Source organism: Ciona intestinalis, unplaced genomic scaffold (assembly GCF_000224145.3).
Source record: "Ciona intestinalis unplaced genomic scaffold, KH HT000075.2, whole genome shotgun sequence".
Lineage (NCBI taxonomy): Eukaryota > Metazoa > Chordata > Ascidiacea > Phlebobranchia > Cionidae > Ciona > Ciona intestinalis.
In genome coordinates this window covers 94,369-110,780 of record NW_004190397.2, presented here as the reverse complement: position 1 = coordinate 110,780, position 16,412 = coordinate 94,369, and the positions used below count along the sequence as shown (strand labels likewise).

General features: G+C 33.1%; 4 protein-coding genes and 1 non-coding gene across 11 annotated transcripts; 4 read left to right on the top strand and 1 right to left on the bottom strand.

Moving 5' to 3' along the window:
• Positions 1–1,068: 1,068 nt before the first annotated feature.
• LOC100177143 (arginine/serine-rich coiled-coil protein 2) lies at positions 1,069–7,256 on the top strand. Of its 6 annotated transcripts, none has more exons than XM_026838343.1 (15): positions 1,071–1,338; positions 2,119–2,160; positions 2,434–2,513; positions 2,844–2,951; positions 3,346–3,444; positions 3,515–3,607; positions 3,895–4,002; positions 4,045–4,311; positions 4,367–4,417; positions 4,578–4,750; positions 4,996–5,066; positions 5,474–5,620; positions 5,992–6,135; positions 6,478–6,585; positions 6,952–7,256. In XM_026838343.1, exons 1-15 carry the CDS (start codon positions 1,297–1,299, stop codon positions 7,051–7,053), a joined length of 1,635 nt encoding a protein of 544 aa, XP_026694144.1. In that variant the 5' UTR covers positions 1,071–1,296; the 3' UTR covers positions 7,054–7,256. The 6 variants fall into 6 exon arrangements, with proteins under 6 accessions (XP_026694145.1, XP_026694144.1, XP_018670983.1 ...); XM_018815438.2 differs by having other exon boundaries at positions 1,072–1,338; positions 3,892–4,002; XM_018815439.2 differs by adding an exon at positions 1,704–1,814 and having other exon boundaries at positions 1,072–1,338; positions 3,892–4,311.
• mir4164 (microRNA 4164) lies at positions 7,213–7,263 on the bottom strand. The gene has a single exon (NR_034560.1). It is a non-coding gene; the product is annotated as a microRNA 4164 (primary transcript).
• A 658-nt stretch (positions 7,264–7,921) lies between these two features.
• On the top strand, positions 7,922–9,467 carry LOC100184931 (haloacid dehalogenase-like hydrolase domain-containing protein 3). The gene is made up of 2 exons (XM_002122788.4): positions 7,922–8,586; positions 9,151–9,467. The coding sequence occupies exons 1-2, from the start codon at positions 8,067–8,069 to the stop codon at positions 9,438–9,440; spliced, it is 810 nt and encodes a 269-aa protein (XP_002122824.2). The 5' UTR covers positions 7,922–8,066; the 3' UTR covers positions 9,441–9,467.
• Positions 9,468–10,358: 891 nt separating this feature from the next.
• Positions 10,359–13,327, top strand: LOC100179478 (nicotinate-nucleotide pyrophosphorylase [carboxylating]). 2 transcript variants are annotated; one of them, XM_026838357.1, is made up of 4 exons: positions 10,359–11,166; positions 11,464–11,579; positions 12,073–12,204; positions 12,750–13,327. In XM_026838357.1, exons 1-4 carry the CDS (start codon positions 10,431–10,433, stop codon positions 12,933–12,935), a joined length of 1,170 nt encoding a protein of 389 aa, XP_026694158.1. In that variant the 5' UTR covers positions 10,359–10,430; the 3' UTR covers positions 12,936–13,327. The 2 variants fall into 2 exon arrangements, with proteins under 2 accessions (XP_026694158.1, XP_002128090.1); XM_002128054.3 differs by having other exon boundaries at positions 11,464–11,627.
• A 931-nt stretch (positions 13,328–14,258) lies between these two features.
• On the top strand, positions 14,259–15,709 carry zf(c2h2)-170 (zinc finger (C2H2)-170). The gene has a single exon (XM_018815454.2). The coding sequence runs from the start codon at positions 14,496–14,498 to the stop codon at positions 15,573–15,575; it is 1,080 nt and encodes a 359-aa protein (XP_018670999.1). The 5' UTR covers positions 14,259–14,495; the 3' UTR covers positions 15,576–15,709.
• The last annotated feature ends 703 nt before the right edge of the window (positions 15,710–16,412 follow it).

Sequence of the window (16,412 nt, the reverse complement as noted above, 5' to 3'; positions counted from 1 at the left end):
CCTACTTCCAACTTTAAAATAACACTAAACAACAAATATGCTCCAGGCCTACCTCAAACTATTAAATAACACCAAACAGTTAAATAAAATTGTGCAATAACATCGACACGCTCGACGACCTCATAGAAATATCTAACTACGTCATACTAAGGGGATTTTCGGAAAGCTTCCAGCCTGAGCGTTAAAGCATTAACCGTTTTTACGCAAAACCACATTTTTAACCGGTAACTTAGACGGGGAAGCCCCAGAGCAACATAGAGATCAAATAAAATCGCTTTTATTGGACAGAATGACGTTAAAACCTTGATTTTTGGGCAGAATATAGACCATCTTCTTAAAAAATACATTACGGTTTTCAAATCAAGTTTGGTAAAAACTTTTAAATGCTATGATGCCTTTTTCAAACGTTATATTGGTGGATAATTCCTTCCTCTTTCAAATAAAACCAACTGTAAGAAATTTTACCTACTATAAACAAAATTATGAACTTTTATGTGAACACCTGTTTCAAAATGCATATTTGCACTACTCGTCCCTAAGGAGTTAAAACAGTTTGATTTTGGCATTAATAAAATTAACATGATTTTATCAAGAACTTGCATATAGCAGTATCATTACAATACAAACTCCAGATAATTTGGAAACGCACATGGTAATGCCAATTTATAGCTACTGCAGCGTTCGGTTTTGCTTTGGTTTCTTTTAAATAGCAATTTAAAACTGCCTATTTACTTGTATATTATATATATTCATCTTTACAGAATTTTACTTTCGCAGCGTACGTGAAAACGTAGTAAAAACGTAGTACCCAAAGAGATAGTTTTAATATCTTTGTTTAAACATACGCGTTACAACATATTAGCATATTTAAATTATACAAATAAATTATAACTAAAAACAGAGTTTTGGTTTATGACAGTCACAACAAAAAGTGCATTCAGTTTTGATATTTTATCCCGCGCANAAAAAAAAAATTGATTGAATTTCTTCTAATCTGGTAACACTGTTTTACGACGTCATTTCCTCTTTTGTAAATAGAAAATGAAAACTGTAAAATTTTGCTTTTGATTGCATTTGTATTGTTAAAAATTCCTATGGTAAAACGAATCGGTTATTTACTTTTTTTATCCCTTTAAATTCTTACAGCAGCTCACCAAAAACGTGCAGAACTAAGTTCTCTTTTTCAACCGTTTTGTCAACGAGTGGCGCATTCTAAAAGTGTAAGTGACCAATCCATTAAGAACTGTATATTGTTGTATAGAATCAACCGAAGACATTCGTACTTGGTGGAAGAAAATGTCGGAAAGTGAAGAAAATGCAACTGCTATCCAAGAAAGGGTAGGTTTTTTGTTAAATATTGTTTGTTTGTGTAATTTTATCGCGTTATTTCAGTATGCTTACTGCTTTAACTTAAAATTGTATTGTGCATTTATTTATGAACATTATATTGTTACGGTGGCATAAAAGTTGCTGGTAAAAAAGGTAATGTATATTGTTAATAAAAACCAGGATTTTATGTCTGTTTTTGTGTGAAAAACATGTTTTGTTGGACTAAATGTTGTGTGTAAAAAGGTAATGTATATTTGTAATAAAAAGCACGAATATATGACTGTTTTTAATATGTGAAAACAATATATTTTTGTAAAACATCTGAAATTTCCACATTGGTAACTGATTTTGTGTGAAAAAATTAAAAAACTCAGCTTTTGATGTCATCACTGCACGCCGCGATTTCGTACGGCAAGCTCGGCTCGGACTTCTCGCCACTCGGTGTCTCCACACACGCAATCTGAGCGGCGTGTTTCTTTGTCCACGTAAGCAGTGCTACAATCCACCACTGCTTTATGGTTGAAGATAAAAACAGGGTTTTTATTAAGGCATAAAATAGCCACTGTTTTTTTAAATAAATAAATCTCACTTTTAAACTTCCTAATTGTTTTCCCCATTTTTTTTTATTGACTCACCATCAAATTTTTAATTAATTTTAAAAAGTTCAAATTTTATGGTTTTCATTTTTTTGTAGTATTTATGTGTTATTTCTTGAATTTAAGGTTAAACATTTATTGTATTATTAGCGCTAACATTTTATTTGTGTTTTTTATTTCATGTATCTCTTAGATGAAAGATGGGGCTTCTAATGGCAATCAAATTGCTGAAGAGGTACTGCATTTAGAATATATATAAATCTACTTCCCTTATAAATATGCTACTGTAATAATGTGGAGAACAGTGTTTGATATTTATATACTAAACAAGACTTATATACCAGAATTTTGTTAGTTGTATGTTTGTCATTAAATCAGGGTGAAATCAACCATTCTTGTATTAAGATGTTATCTGTTAATTAAAAAACCATAACTTTTTCATATTGTCGCATTTTGTAATCAAAGAATTTATATATATATATACAAATTATTTGTGTTTTTTTCACAGAGCTCCACAAGTGAAGACGGGAAAAAAGAGACTGCTGAAGCAGCTGCAGTGAAGAAAATTAAACGAGAAAACTTAAGAAAGTAAGAAACCTTACAAATTACATTTTTTTACATATTCAGAGCTTAAAGTTTCAATTTTATTTTATAATAATGAATTTTCACTCTTGGTTTCAAGTATCATATTTTATTACAGCGTAAATACTATATAGTTGATGTGCAAATGTATTATACTATATATGTACTGTAGTACAGTGGCGCAGCCAGGGGGTGGTTTTGGGGGTCCTGACCCAGCCCTTTTAAACCCCTCCAAAAAAAAATTTTGAAATTTTTTTGATTAAATCCCTCCCTTATTTTTTTTCTGGCTGTGCCATTCTATATGTATATACATATATGTCTAAATGTCATCCACAGGAGAAGCACATCAGTTGATCGAAGCTCTTCTTCTTCTTCATCATCTTCTTCAGAGAGTGAAGAGGAACGTAAGAAGAAGAAAAAGAAATATCGGAAACGAAAATCTCGGTAAATGATAAAAAAAATTATCATCAATTGTAAATATTAAGTTTGAGAGATGGCTTACTATAGGCCATAAAGATGTGTGTCTTTTGTAAAAAAGTAGGAGCACGTTTTTTTGAAGTTTTATTGGCTTAGTAAGTAATGGACTTCACTTATTTAGAATCCAACGAAATTAGTGCTTTTCTGTAACACATATAGTTACACACCCAAATTAATAAAATAACATTTGTATCAAAACTAGATTTCTATTTGAATATGAGACTGACAATGCCATTTGTGCGAAATATATATCTATTAAAATATAAATATCTCATTTTTTATACAATTTTGGACTTTTTTTGTCTGATACGTTTTCGTAGCATCAGATCCTTACTATATTAGAACTATTACCCTGTTTCAGTTCTCCAAAAAGAAAACATACTAAGTCGAAAAAATCTCGCAAATCACGTGAACGAAGTGTTAGCAGCGATAGAAGTGCTTCACGTAGAACGAAAGAAAGGTAAAAAAATCATGACAAATTCAAAAAAAATTTGGCAAAAATATTTTTTATTTTGGTAAATTTTTTACAGGTCCTCTCCAGAAGCAGAAAGGTTAGAGAAAGATAAAAAAAGGAATTCTGATGCAGAAAATTCTGATTCAAAAGATAATGACTCTAAAATGCAGTAAGTAATATTTTATTCTATATGGGTACTATGGCATACCCTAATAAATGCAGCAAATTATTGTTTAGTTTATTTTTCATGCATGATTCTTATTGATTGCCCAAAAAATAGTTAAATACTACTAAAATGTTATTTCTGTGAATTTTTTTTATTAGGCTACTTCTGATTGGTGTAAGTCCAAAAATACCATGACATTTTAAGTCGAAGACATCACCCTAAAAAATATATTAGTCATAATTGAGTGTGTGTTAAAAGATTAACTAAGTTTTACATTTTTTTATCAGTAGACCACCAACTGCAACTGAGTCAAGACTTCTAAAACTTGCTGAAACAAAAATCGTGAAAGAAAAATCACGATCACGAAGCAAACGCAAATCACGATCACGAGACAGGAGGTCACGGTCACGAGACAGGAGGTCACGGTCACGAGACAGGAGGTCACGGTCACGTGACAAGAAGAAGCGCTCACGATCACGTGATAGAACGCATAAATCACGAGATCGCAGGAATGTATCACGTGAAAGAAGATCACGTTCACGTGACCGCAGACGGTCTAGAGATGGAAAGAGACGATCACGGTCACGTGATAGAAGAAATTCTCGATCACGTGACAGAAGGCGTTCACGCTCACGAGAAAGAAGAAGATCACGATCACGTGATAGAAGCAGAAGGCGTAGATCACAATCACGTGATAGGCGACCAAGGTAAAAATATCATTATAATTTACTCCTATAAGTTTAATTAAAATTTCATCATTAGATCACGATCACGTGATAGGAGAAGAAGAAGATCACGTTCACGAAGATCAAGGTGATTATAATTTGTGATCATTTAAATAAATATTTACTAAATTTAGGTAATTTTATATAAACTATTCCAGTTTTTTGTGTGTTACAATTTAAATTAAAACAGAAAAAACAATTGTTTAAAAAAAAAAATAAAACTTTTTTTAATAATGATGTCATAATAGGTCCTCGTCAAGCTCGCCGTACAGATTTGGATTCGATAAAGCGATGGACTCTCAAGAGAGATTAGCTCGGAGGTTGGAAAGAGCGAAAGAGCTCACAAGGATCAAACAAGAAGAGGAAGCAAAAAAGAGATCAGAAACTGGCCTTGTCGGACTCAAAGATACAGAATTAAGAGGTTAATGTTATAGTGTGAAAAATTACAAGTCCTATATACTGGTATACAAGCTTCAACCTAAATAAATTATAAAATCTGTATTTTGTAAGAACCTAAAATTTACCCAAAAAAGCTTGTAAAATTTGTATTTCTTAAAAGCTTTAAAATTTACCTAAAAAAACTTGTAAAATTTGCAACCTGTATTTGAACTGCCTTTTACACACATTTAAAACAAATGTGTTTAAATTTTCTGTTTTTAATTTCAGCTGCTATTGAAAAAGCTGCTCAAGCTATCATGACAACAAGTCCGAAAGATCCTGGATCAGTTGCTGTTCAGGTAATATTGTATTAAGAATTGTATAGCCACTCACATTTGGTTGATGTATATTCTAAAGTGATATTTCATTGACATGCGACATACATTATGACATAGCACATTAATTAACGCTTTACCCTGTTTTCTTTCCACTAAATGTAAATATGTTTTTAACTGTAAGTCGTAATAACTAATGTTTTGTCGCTATATCTTATCTTTTCGTTTAAAATATTTCTAAATCTTCACTACCGTATTCGTCAAAACAAATAAAAGTTATTTTTATTATCATTGTTAGACCCATTATATCCTTTTACGCATTTTTTGCTTATTCTTACAGATTTTTACCTTTTTTCTCAACTAAACTATAAAATATTATAATACTGTATATTTAGACACACTAATCTATGATTATGTTTTAATCTTTTCAGCCGTCTCCACAAATGCTGGCGTTGAAAGCACAAGCTGAAAAAGCAACTGGTATTACAATACCATCGTATTATAATCCAAATGTCATCAATCCATTATCGTATGCAACACAAGAAGCAAAGAGAAAGAAGCTCTGGTCAAAAGCAGAGGTTATTAGCCTTTCTATGTTCATACATGTTGTCCAAAGTTAGTTTTATTTAATTTAAATTTAAAAATATAGTTCGAAATTAGTGACCACTGGGTTGGAGTAATTGCTGTTAAGTGTCTTGCCAAAGTACACATATGCCCACAATGGTAGCAGCGACGAGCCTTGAACCCATAACTCTCTACACTGCATTTAGTAAACATTCAACCAATAGATTAAATTTATTTCCCTAAAATGTGCGTTTAACTAACCCTGCCTTCCCTGCATTTTAAAAAGTTTGGTGCCTATGCTTGCCTTTTTTGGCAATATATTAAACAAAAACTTTTAGCCCCCAAAAAATTACAAAAACTAAAAAAATGTTATTTTTAAATATAGGATAACACCACATCGCAAGCTACTACAACTGCTACTACAAGTACTAGTTCCAGCTCTGGGTCCGTCTGGAGTAAAATGACGTTAGGTGACAACAAAACTGATGAAAAATTTGCAAAATTAATGGGCATAAAATCTAATGCAAAGGTGAATGAATGTAATGTGAATAAAATTGAATTGTGTATGTTATATAGTAGCATTTAAATGTCTTTTTTAGGTATATTATAGATATTCTTTCTTTACTACCAAATTGGACATAAAAAGAAAATAAAAGTAGTAAAAACATGTTCACATCGTACTATATATAACACAGTTAACTTTTATAATGAAAACATGAGCGATAAGTTCCGATGTTACCCCACCCTACTATAACGAATAGGCCATCAAAAAAATTAGTTTTTAACAGTACCTAAATTGGTTTTTAACAGTACCTATGTATACCCCCAATTTTTTATTGACATTAGAATAAAATGTTATGTTTTGTTGCAGGGTGTTGGGACAGAGGTTGATGCTGATGGCGTCATGAAGAAACAGCAAGAGCTAATGTCAAATCTAGACATGCAGTATCAACAAGCAAGGATAACTACACACACTCAGGTATTGTGTGTTGTAGTACTGTTTTTTTTTGCCTATTTTTGTATGTGAGTATGTGTTTAGCTTGTACAGTTTTATAAAGCCACTTTTTAACTATCATTTACACTTTCTGTATCTAATAATACAAAAACTATAGGTAAAATAGTAAAAAATCTATATTTCCACTAAAAATCTATATTTCCTAATTGTGTTTTGAACAATAAACAACGCTGTTTTAGAGTTGTGGAGTTATATAATTATGTAAAAATTCTTTTTTTACTACTAAATGGGACAAGAAATGACAGTAAAACATGATCTTACGCCACCCTACTATACATATTTACCACTAATCTATATTTTTTCCAGTCAATTTAATCCTTTTTTTTGCAGAGGGGTGTAGGATTAGGTTTTTCCTCTGCATATGTGAACCCAAATGCAGTAGCAACCCAACAAGCTGCAGACAATACAGCACAGCCCCCACCTGCCACATGAAGACATTTATGAATATTTTGCATATTATTAATTAAACTGTAATTTGATGATGTAAATATGTCACACTCGCTCGAAATTTGTAAAAAATCGTGTTCTTTTTTTAAGTTATGACCTTTTTAAAAGAGTAAAATCATGTAAAACAATCAAGGAGCGGGAAGGACAGCTGACATAACAAAGATAAAATGCTTCAAATTTTAAATATATTACCGTGTGGGTTCTTAGCTTAGAAAGCAAATGACATGGTGTGCAAATAGGTGTTCAATTTGTTAGTAAAATCAATAGATTGAGAATGTTTAGTAGCAACAGTCTACTCGTGTATTTAAAAATGGTGGTTTATACTATTGTTTTCACATGAAATCTAATAGTTTAATAAAAAAGTATTTTTGAAGTAAGAAGGGAGTAATTAATATAGAAAAGTGAAATATATTACGTCTATGATGGTCACGGGAGTGGCGGATCTCGGAAAAAATCATAAAATCGCAAGCGGATCGACAATTTTAAGATACGGAAAATCGGGAATCCAAAAGGGATTTTTGCGGGGATTTTAAAATTCTGTGTGTAAAACATGTAATGGTAAATAATTGCTTAAAAGTGTTTGGTTTCTTTTTGACGTAAATTTATGAATATTTCGCTGCAGATTAGTTAAGGTTTATCATTCTAGTTTGTGTATATGTGCGTTTATTAAACGATTTCGCTGGAAAAATGGGCAGATATTGTTTCAGTTTGTGTTTTTATAGCAAGTGAAGTGAATAGAAAAAACTCGCATTATAAGTGTTTGGTAAATGTAGAAAGTTTTTGCAATTACGTGATTAAAAAAGAGGGTGCAAAAACATTTTAGAAAGCCCTGGTATATCATATATAGCTTATTTGAAAGAGTTTAAATTTTAAAAACATTTAAATTACACATACATAAATGTCATTGCTTTTTGTTGCAGCATTTCTGGGCGTTATTGCATTCTCTAGTTCGTTGTGCTTTTTACTATTTCCTAAATGTGAAATAAACCTCTTTCTAAATGAAGCCTATTCGACTTCTAACATTTGATGTCACTGGTACATTACTTTGGGTAAAACACACTGTAGGGCAACAATATGCTTTAGTTTTGCAAAAAAACTTTGAAAAAAAATATGACCCATGTGAAATGCAAAAATCTTTTGAAAATTCGTACAAAAGCCACCTAAAATTAAGCCCAATGTTTGGCCAAAATGACGGCCTTTCTTCTAAACAGTGGTGGAGTTCGGTATTTCTTGAAGCTGTCCTAAACTCCAGTGCAAAAGGCCTATGCAAAAATTCTGTCCTGCCAATACAATGCAACAGTGGTGCTAAGCTGTGGGCGCTATCCAATACCTCAGAAAATGAAGCTATTTCTTTGAGAAAAGTAGTTGATGATATATATTGGAATTTTATGTGGGAGCCAAGAGAATCTGCCATAGAAGTTCTAAATGAAGTTAACAGATTAAAGAATGAGCTTGATTTGACTGTTGGTGTCATTTCTAACAATGATGAAAGAATAGAACATGTTTTAAAGTCGTCAGGTAAATAGCAAATACGACTCCCTTTAAAATTAGAGATTTTACTTCGTATAAAAACAGCTCAAAATGCAGTATTGCATCTCAAATTATTGTAAGCATATTATGTAGATTCTCTTTTTTACAAGGTTTCATACATCATAAGTGTTCTATCATACACATTAAACACATGTCTTAAAGTCAACCCATTTTCAGTTAGTTTTTTTTTGTATAAATCCAAAGTTGAATTGATAAAGTCTTTACCATAAGACGAAAAATTTAATGCGGCAAGAGAATAGTTTTTTTATGTTTATACGTATGTGCTGTTTTAATTCTGCAGTACTTTGCATTGAAACTTCTTAGCAACATAAATGTTGGTAAAAGGTTTTTAACTTAAATTAATCAGTAAACACTGCTTGGTGCATTATCTGTATTAATTTTATTTAGAATACATCTATCATTGTGGGCATATGTACAATAGGCACTTGTCGCTTAACTGCCATTGTTTCAATTAATGGGAAATACAATATGGGCCTACATATATAAAACAAAAAAAATGTGATACATAAAATGCATTCTATTATATTGCAGGGATTCCTATGCATTTTGATTTCATAATCTCTTCCCATAATTTTACCTTTGAGAAACCAGATCCCAGGATATTCCATGCAGCAATTAAAAAGGCAGGTAACGTCCGAACCAAAAAGCTTAAACCATCTGAAATGCTACATGTTGGAGATAGTTATGAAAAAGATTACTGCGGTGCTTTAAGTTCTGGGTGCAAAGCATTACTAATTGACCCTTTAGGTCTACAGCGTAACATTGTACACCCAAATCATTGTATCTCAGATTTAAAAGAAGTTTTAAAGCATATTGCATAGGAAAATTATCAATTTTTAAATTTTTTGTGTGTGCTATAGCCTAGTCAGTTAAATGCTTATTATTACAGTGTCAATTAATAATTATTAATTTTTTTTTTAGCTAAGTTAATAAATTATCCAGTTTTGTGTGCTATGTCTAGTAAAATGATAATATGTATCTGTGCTTTCACTGTTAAATGTTGCAATTTTGATCTTTTTTATTGTTTTTTTTTCAAGTTGCAATATTACTACTATTATAAAGAAAATATTGCTATAGTTTCATGATTTTACTAGTCTACCTATTTTGTAAAATTTACGTTTAGGTATAAAAACATTCATACTTATCATTCTTATAGTTCAAATCTTTAGAATGTTTAAAAAAAAATTCATTGTGCATGTGCTATAGAATTTCTATGGGCAATGTGATGTAGGTTCTCACCCATATAGAATTTCCCTGATTTTTTGTTTAATTGCTATTTAATTTTCTGTATTTTTGCTGCCATTATAAAAATTCGTTGGTCTAAGAATGCAGCCAGAATTCTGTATGTAGTGGGGTGGGGGAAATGGGACATTTTTAGCACATAATATCAAAATATCTTGATCGATTTTGAAACAATTAACAACGGTCTATGGGAGTCGTGAGGATACGGTTTTATAATTCTTTGAATGTTCCTTGGTTACTACCAAATGGGATGAGAAAATAGAATAAGGAGGTGTCCCATCTTCCCCCACCTCCACTCTAATATATATATATATATATATACTGTGCTAATTTTGTTAAGCATTTTGTATTATTTTGTTTTATTGCATAGTTCAAATAAAGTTCTAGAGTTACTAGGTGTATCCATTAATTTCTGCCTAAAAGTGTTAATTTTCTTCTAATATATATATATATATCTATATAATATATAATATAAATTATTTTTCCATTATAGATATAGGGGTAAATTTTATTTTGTATACACAAATTGTTTTTGGTAAGTCCATTATTTTCATGTTAAACCAAAAAAAATGCCCAAACCAAAAGCTGTATACAAGTCATATTATGAGGATAAGTACTTCTGGGTGAGACCTAGCTCTTTAGGGAAGCTGTTTGCTTTCTGCACAATTTGCAACAAAGACTTTAAAGTGTCCTATGGTGGTGCTGATGATGTATATCGGCACAGTCAGCGCGTTTATCATAAAAAATTATGCGCACAAATGAATGATGACCAAACAGATGACAATAAAATCTTACCACACAGCCATGGTCTGCGGTCCAGTGCCCGAAAGCTGACTTCTCAAAACCAAATCACTCTCGAAATCCACAAAACTGAACCAAATGGAGATCTTGTGTCTTTTCCAAACTATCCTTCATACTCATCAGAACACTCATACATACTGCCCCAAGCAAAGGTAGCCAGCCTTATAAAATCTTGGCTTGAAGAAGATTGCCCTAGCTTTGACTATGCTGCGCTTGCAGTTGGTGAAAAATACAATCGCGCTGAACTGTTAATCAAATCTCCCGGGATCGTATCGGGAGTCCCGTTTTTTGATGCTGTTTTCCAAGAAGTTGGATGTGAAGTAGACTGGTTGGTCTCCGAGGGAATGAAGATTGATGCGGCCTCGCTTCCTAAGACTATAGCTCTTATTAGAGGAGAAGCACGGAGCATTTTAATTGGTGAAAGGGTGGCGTTAAACTGCATGGCAAGGTGCAGTGGCATCTCAACGTTAGCGCAAAGTTTTATAGAGAAAACGAGATCTCTAGGTGAGTAGTTTTTATGGGTTCAAGGCTCACTGCAGCTACCATTGTGGGTGTGTGTGTTCTTGGGCAAGAAAACTGCAATTGCTTTAAACCAGTGGTCACTAATGATGGTACAAATTATCAGGCGTGAAAAAAACTATTATGTATTAAGTTATACACATGGTAACTCGTAAACAGGCACGAGGTGTATGAAACAGAGCATCCGTGTTATAACAACAGTCATTTTCCTGCCATGCGAAGATATTACGATAAAGTATGTTACATTACATACATACATTAATTCATAATTTATTCCTACAGAATGGAATGGTAGAATAGCTGGGACCAGAAAAACAACACCTGGCTTTCGTTTAGCGGAGAAATATGCACTGGTTGTAGCAGGGGCTGATACACATAGATATAATTTGTCTTCAATGGTGATGCTTAAGGATAACCATATAAGCTCTTCTGGTAATGTATCAAGTGTAAGTATTACTGTAGGTGTATGTATGAGTGCTCAGGTTTAAGATGCATTGCTACTATTGTGGGCGTATGGCCGTATGTGTCCTTGGGCAAGACACTTAACGGCAATTGCTCGAACTTAGTGGTCACTAATGGGTTGTCCAAATTTTCAGCCATACATAAAAATAAAAAATACTCCTAAAAATATTCCCCCACAAAGTAACATAATGGGTAACTTGTAACCCAGAACGAGGTGTATGAAACAGAACACCCTTGTTATAACAACTGTCGTTTTCCGGCCAAGCAATTATAAAGTAAATTATAATCATTCCCAAAGCTGTATGCTAGAAACTCGTAAGCGAGCATGAGGTGAATGAAACAGAACACCTATGTTATAAAATTGACCCACCATTCATAATTTTGTGAATTTTTGTGATGTTATATTACCAATGTTTTCAACACCAATAGGCAGTAGAACGTGTGAAGTTTGCTGCTGGCTTCAGTGTCAAAGTTGAGGTTGAATGTCAGAGCTTGGAAGAAGCTATAGAAGCCGTGGAATCTGGCGCAGAGATCATTATGTTTGATAATTTCACCAGCGAAGTAAGTATGCTTGAAATTTGCTGGCTTTTATTTCCCACAAAGTAACATACATGGTAACTGCTAACTGATCGCGTATATCCTGATCGCGTTTTAAACAATTAACAACTGCCTATGCAAGTCAAAAGGATACAGATTTATAATTCTTTGGAATTTATTTGTGTACTATCAAATAGGCCGGTAAAATAAAATGAAATGGTGTCCCATCTTCCCCCACCCTGCTATACAATACTATTATGAATAACGTTAACTTATTTATCCTTGCTTGGTGGGCCTACTTTATAACATAGGTGTTCTATTTCGTTCAACTCATGCCCGCTTTGGGCGCTTACGAGTTTTAAGCATACACCTTTGGGAGTGATATGTCTTTCATTTTTAGCATAACTGCATGAATGAATCTTATGAATGTAACTTACTTTATCCTCAAGTAGCTGTAAAACGACAGTGGTTATAACACGGGTGTACTGTTTCATACACCTCATGCCAGCTTACGATTTACAAGGTACGTTACTTATCTTACATTTATATAAAGTTGCACGTTTTTACAGGAGCTACATATTGCTGCAGCCGCTTTAAAAGAAATGTTTCCTAATGTAATTATTGAAGCCAGTGGTGGTATCACGGAGGATAACCTTGCATCTTACTGTGGGCCACACGTGGATGTCATTTCTTCCTCCAAACTTGTCCAAGGTTACTCTGTGGTGGATTACTCACTAAAAATAGTCAAAGAATAAAAATATAAAAAAAAACTAAATTTTGTGGGGAATAAAACAGCTTTACTGTTAAGCGCAAATTTTAAATTTATTTTGCTTGTTTTTTTGGTGTAGTTGGTAAAACAAAACTCACACTCAATTATTTCGACTTTTGCCAACTGTTGCCTTCACTGTATGCTAAAATTTTATATTTCTCGTTCAATAAGTTAAATCATGTTTCAGTGAGTTTTTGTTGTTATAATGTAATAAGAAATAATTTTTGTTTCTCTCTTCACACAAAATAGTAAGAGGTGGTGTCCAATTTTTTTCGGAAAAATTATCAAACTAACATTAAAATCTTATGTGTAGGAGTATGTTAATACTTTAAACCAATTTTCCGTTTATTTTTAAATAAATATTTTTTCTGGTCGGTACTTTGAAAGTTTGAAACTCTGGGGATCTGGTTTAATAGGGCAGTCGTTTCCTTGCTGGCACGTAAAACGGAAACAGTGCTATTACTTAACCATATTATATTACAAGCACGACTGGCCTACAACAGGCAGGGTCCGAACTGTAAAGCAACTGCGTGACAGATTATACAGCTTCTGCTAAAGTAGGATCTTTGGTCTGTTAAACAAACTGTGGAATCTAAATTCTAGCAAATATGTTTGGTTGTCTCTTAATCGTATTTTTCATTTTGTAAGGGGGTTATAGTGGGGTGGGCGGTAGATGGGACACCTTCAGCACATAGTATCTAAATGTTCTGATCGTGTTTTTAACAATTAACAACGGTTTATGGGAGTCGTGAGAATACGGTTTTATAGTTCTTCGAATTTTCTTAGTTTTCTAACAAATGCGACAAGAAAATAGAATAAAATGTGTCCCATCTTTCCCCACCCTACTATACTTTAACCGCAATACGAGTTTATTTTCAGTTTACCTTAAGAATTTTACCGACGTTTAGAACATCTAGTCAAGCCTGTCACTCAACCTAGAAATCGCAACGATTAAAACGTTCAGCCAGTTGAACTAGTTACTTTGCCGAACAGGTTGGTGTAAAATACGGACCAAGTATACGTTGGTATAACATAGTTTATTAAGGTGTTGGGTGGGGTAGCAGGTCCTAGTTCGCACACAAACGTGTAGCGATTAACGTGTAGAAGTGGTAGATTTAATTTATTCCAAACTTATTGAGGCGTTTATATCTAATAGTATTAGTTGCTTGTACAGTTACCATGTTTATTCGTTAGCCCTGTCGCATTTTTCTTATCGTTCCTTTAGACACGTAAACTGGCGAATTGTGTTTTGTGACACCGCCCTTTTCTTGTGTAGGCTATGTATGGGGGGAAATGGGACACTTTATATTCTATTTTCTTTTTCCAGTTGGTAGTAAACAAAGTACGTTTAAAGAATTATTATATAACCGTATTCTCACGACTTCACATGACTATTGTTTTCCAATTAGCCAATGATTCATGTCCATTTGTTTGGAGGGCTTATTAACCAATTTCAACCTTTTTTTAAACAACTATATAGCATACCCCATAGGACTCCCAGGGTACTGTGAAGAAATGTAATATAACTTCCGAAAATTATTCTAAAATGGAGTCAATAAAATGTGCAAAGAAAACTAAACAAAAAGACTTTTGCTGCAAATATTGTGACAAGGAGTATCCTAGTCATTCCGTGCTTGTTGTTCACTTGAGAACACATACTGGAGAGAGACCTTTTACGTGCGAAGTTTGTGATAAAGATTTTCACAGTCGTGGACTTTTAAAAAGCCATAAGCTTGTTCATACAGAAGAAAATCAATTTAGGTGCAGAGTATGTAAAGTCTCATTTCGTAGAATTCAAGCCTTGAAAAGACATGAAAAAGAACACGCAGGAGAGAAGCCGTACAAATGTGATATATGTGACAAGCACTTTAAGCGCAATTGGTACCTTAACCGACACCTGTCTATTCATTATAGAGATCAAGAATTAAAAGAACATTGTACTGAATATACCAGTATAAAACCATTTAAGTGTGGTGAATGTGACAAAGCATATTTACAAGAGGCTGGTCTGAAAAATCATCAACGCACTCATACAGGAGATATGCCATTCCAATGTTACATTTGTGATAAATGTTTTACTGCAAATAGTAGCTTAAAGGAACACCTAAGAACTCACACTGGTGAGAAGCCATTCCAATGTAATATTTGTGATAAATCGTTTTCTACAAATAGTACCTTAAAAAATCACCAAAGAATCCACACTGAAGATAAGCCATTCCAATGTAATATTTGTGATAAATCGTTTTCTACAAGTAGTAGCTTAACAAATCACCAAAGAACCCACACTGAAGAGAAGCCATATCAATGCGAAATATGTCAAAAATCGTTTTCTACAAGTACGAAATTAAGGTATCACCATAGAGTTCACACTGGAGAGACGCCATTCCAATGTAATATTTGTGATAAATCGTTTTCTACAAGTAGTAGCTTAACAAATCACCAAAGAACCCACACTGAAGAGAAGCCATATCAATGCGAAATATGTCAAAAATCGTTTTCTACAAGTACGAAATTAAGGTATCACCATAGAGTTCACACTGGAGAGAAGCCGTATCAATGCAATATTTGCATGAAAAGCTTCTGGTTCCTAAAAAACAGAAAACAGCATGAAGAGACACATAACTAGTTATGCCAAATTTTGCTACCAAGTTAAACATTTATACAAGAAAAGAGACTGTGTTTTTTAAACGGCCAATGATTCATGTACATTTTAGTGCTTATTTCTTTACTTTTTTAATAAAAAACTTCCCGTTGAGCGGATTTGTGTCTAACATTTAAAAAGACGTAAAACAAAATTAAAGAACTGCAAGCATTTTTATTAAAGAGCTGCAAGCATTTTAGCATGGTCACATTAGGCGCCTTTAAGCATAAATCTATCGGGTATTTTTATACATTTATATTTCCTCTTTTTAATTTTTTTTCAATCAATTGTTGTAGGGTCACACGTGCTATAGTTTGTGTACGAGGGTATTGGTTAACCAATAAACTCATTTTAATTGCGGAAGCCTCGCGTGATCTATTGTTTATTTATTTTCTTTCTACAAGAAAACTATAAAGCTTTAGAATACCAACTGGTAAAGCCCGGTAGAAAACGGTGCTGTCCTTATATGACGTAATGTAGCATATAAGGAAAATTACAAAAAGAAATGACGCGGAAGTACCCACAATAGTTTTAGTTTTTAGATAATTTGGGTCTTTTTTACCGTCTAATTCGTAAACACTTAGACGACGTTTAGCGCAGAGCCAAGTATGGTAAACAAACTAGAAATCGCAACGATCAAAACAATCAGCAAGTTAATCTAGTTACATTGGCAAAACTAGATGCTATGGCAACATAAATTACTCATTTACAAGCGCATCTTATTACTGTTAAGATATCTATGCATACTCAGCACTATTTATCATGTCAGGGAGTTACCAAACGGCAATTTTTGACCGATTGGTTTTGAGTTGTGTGTTTACA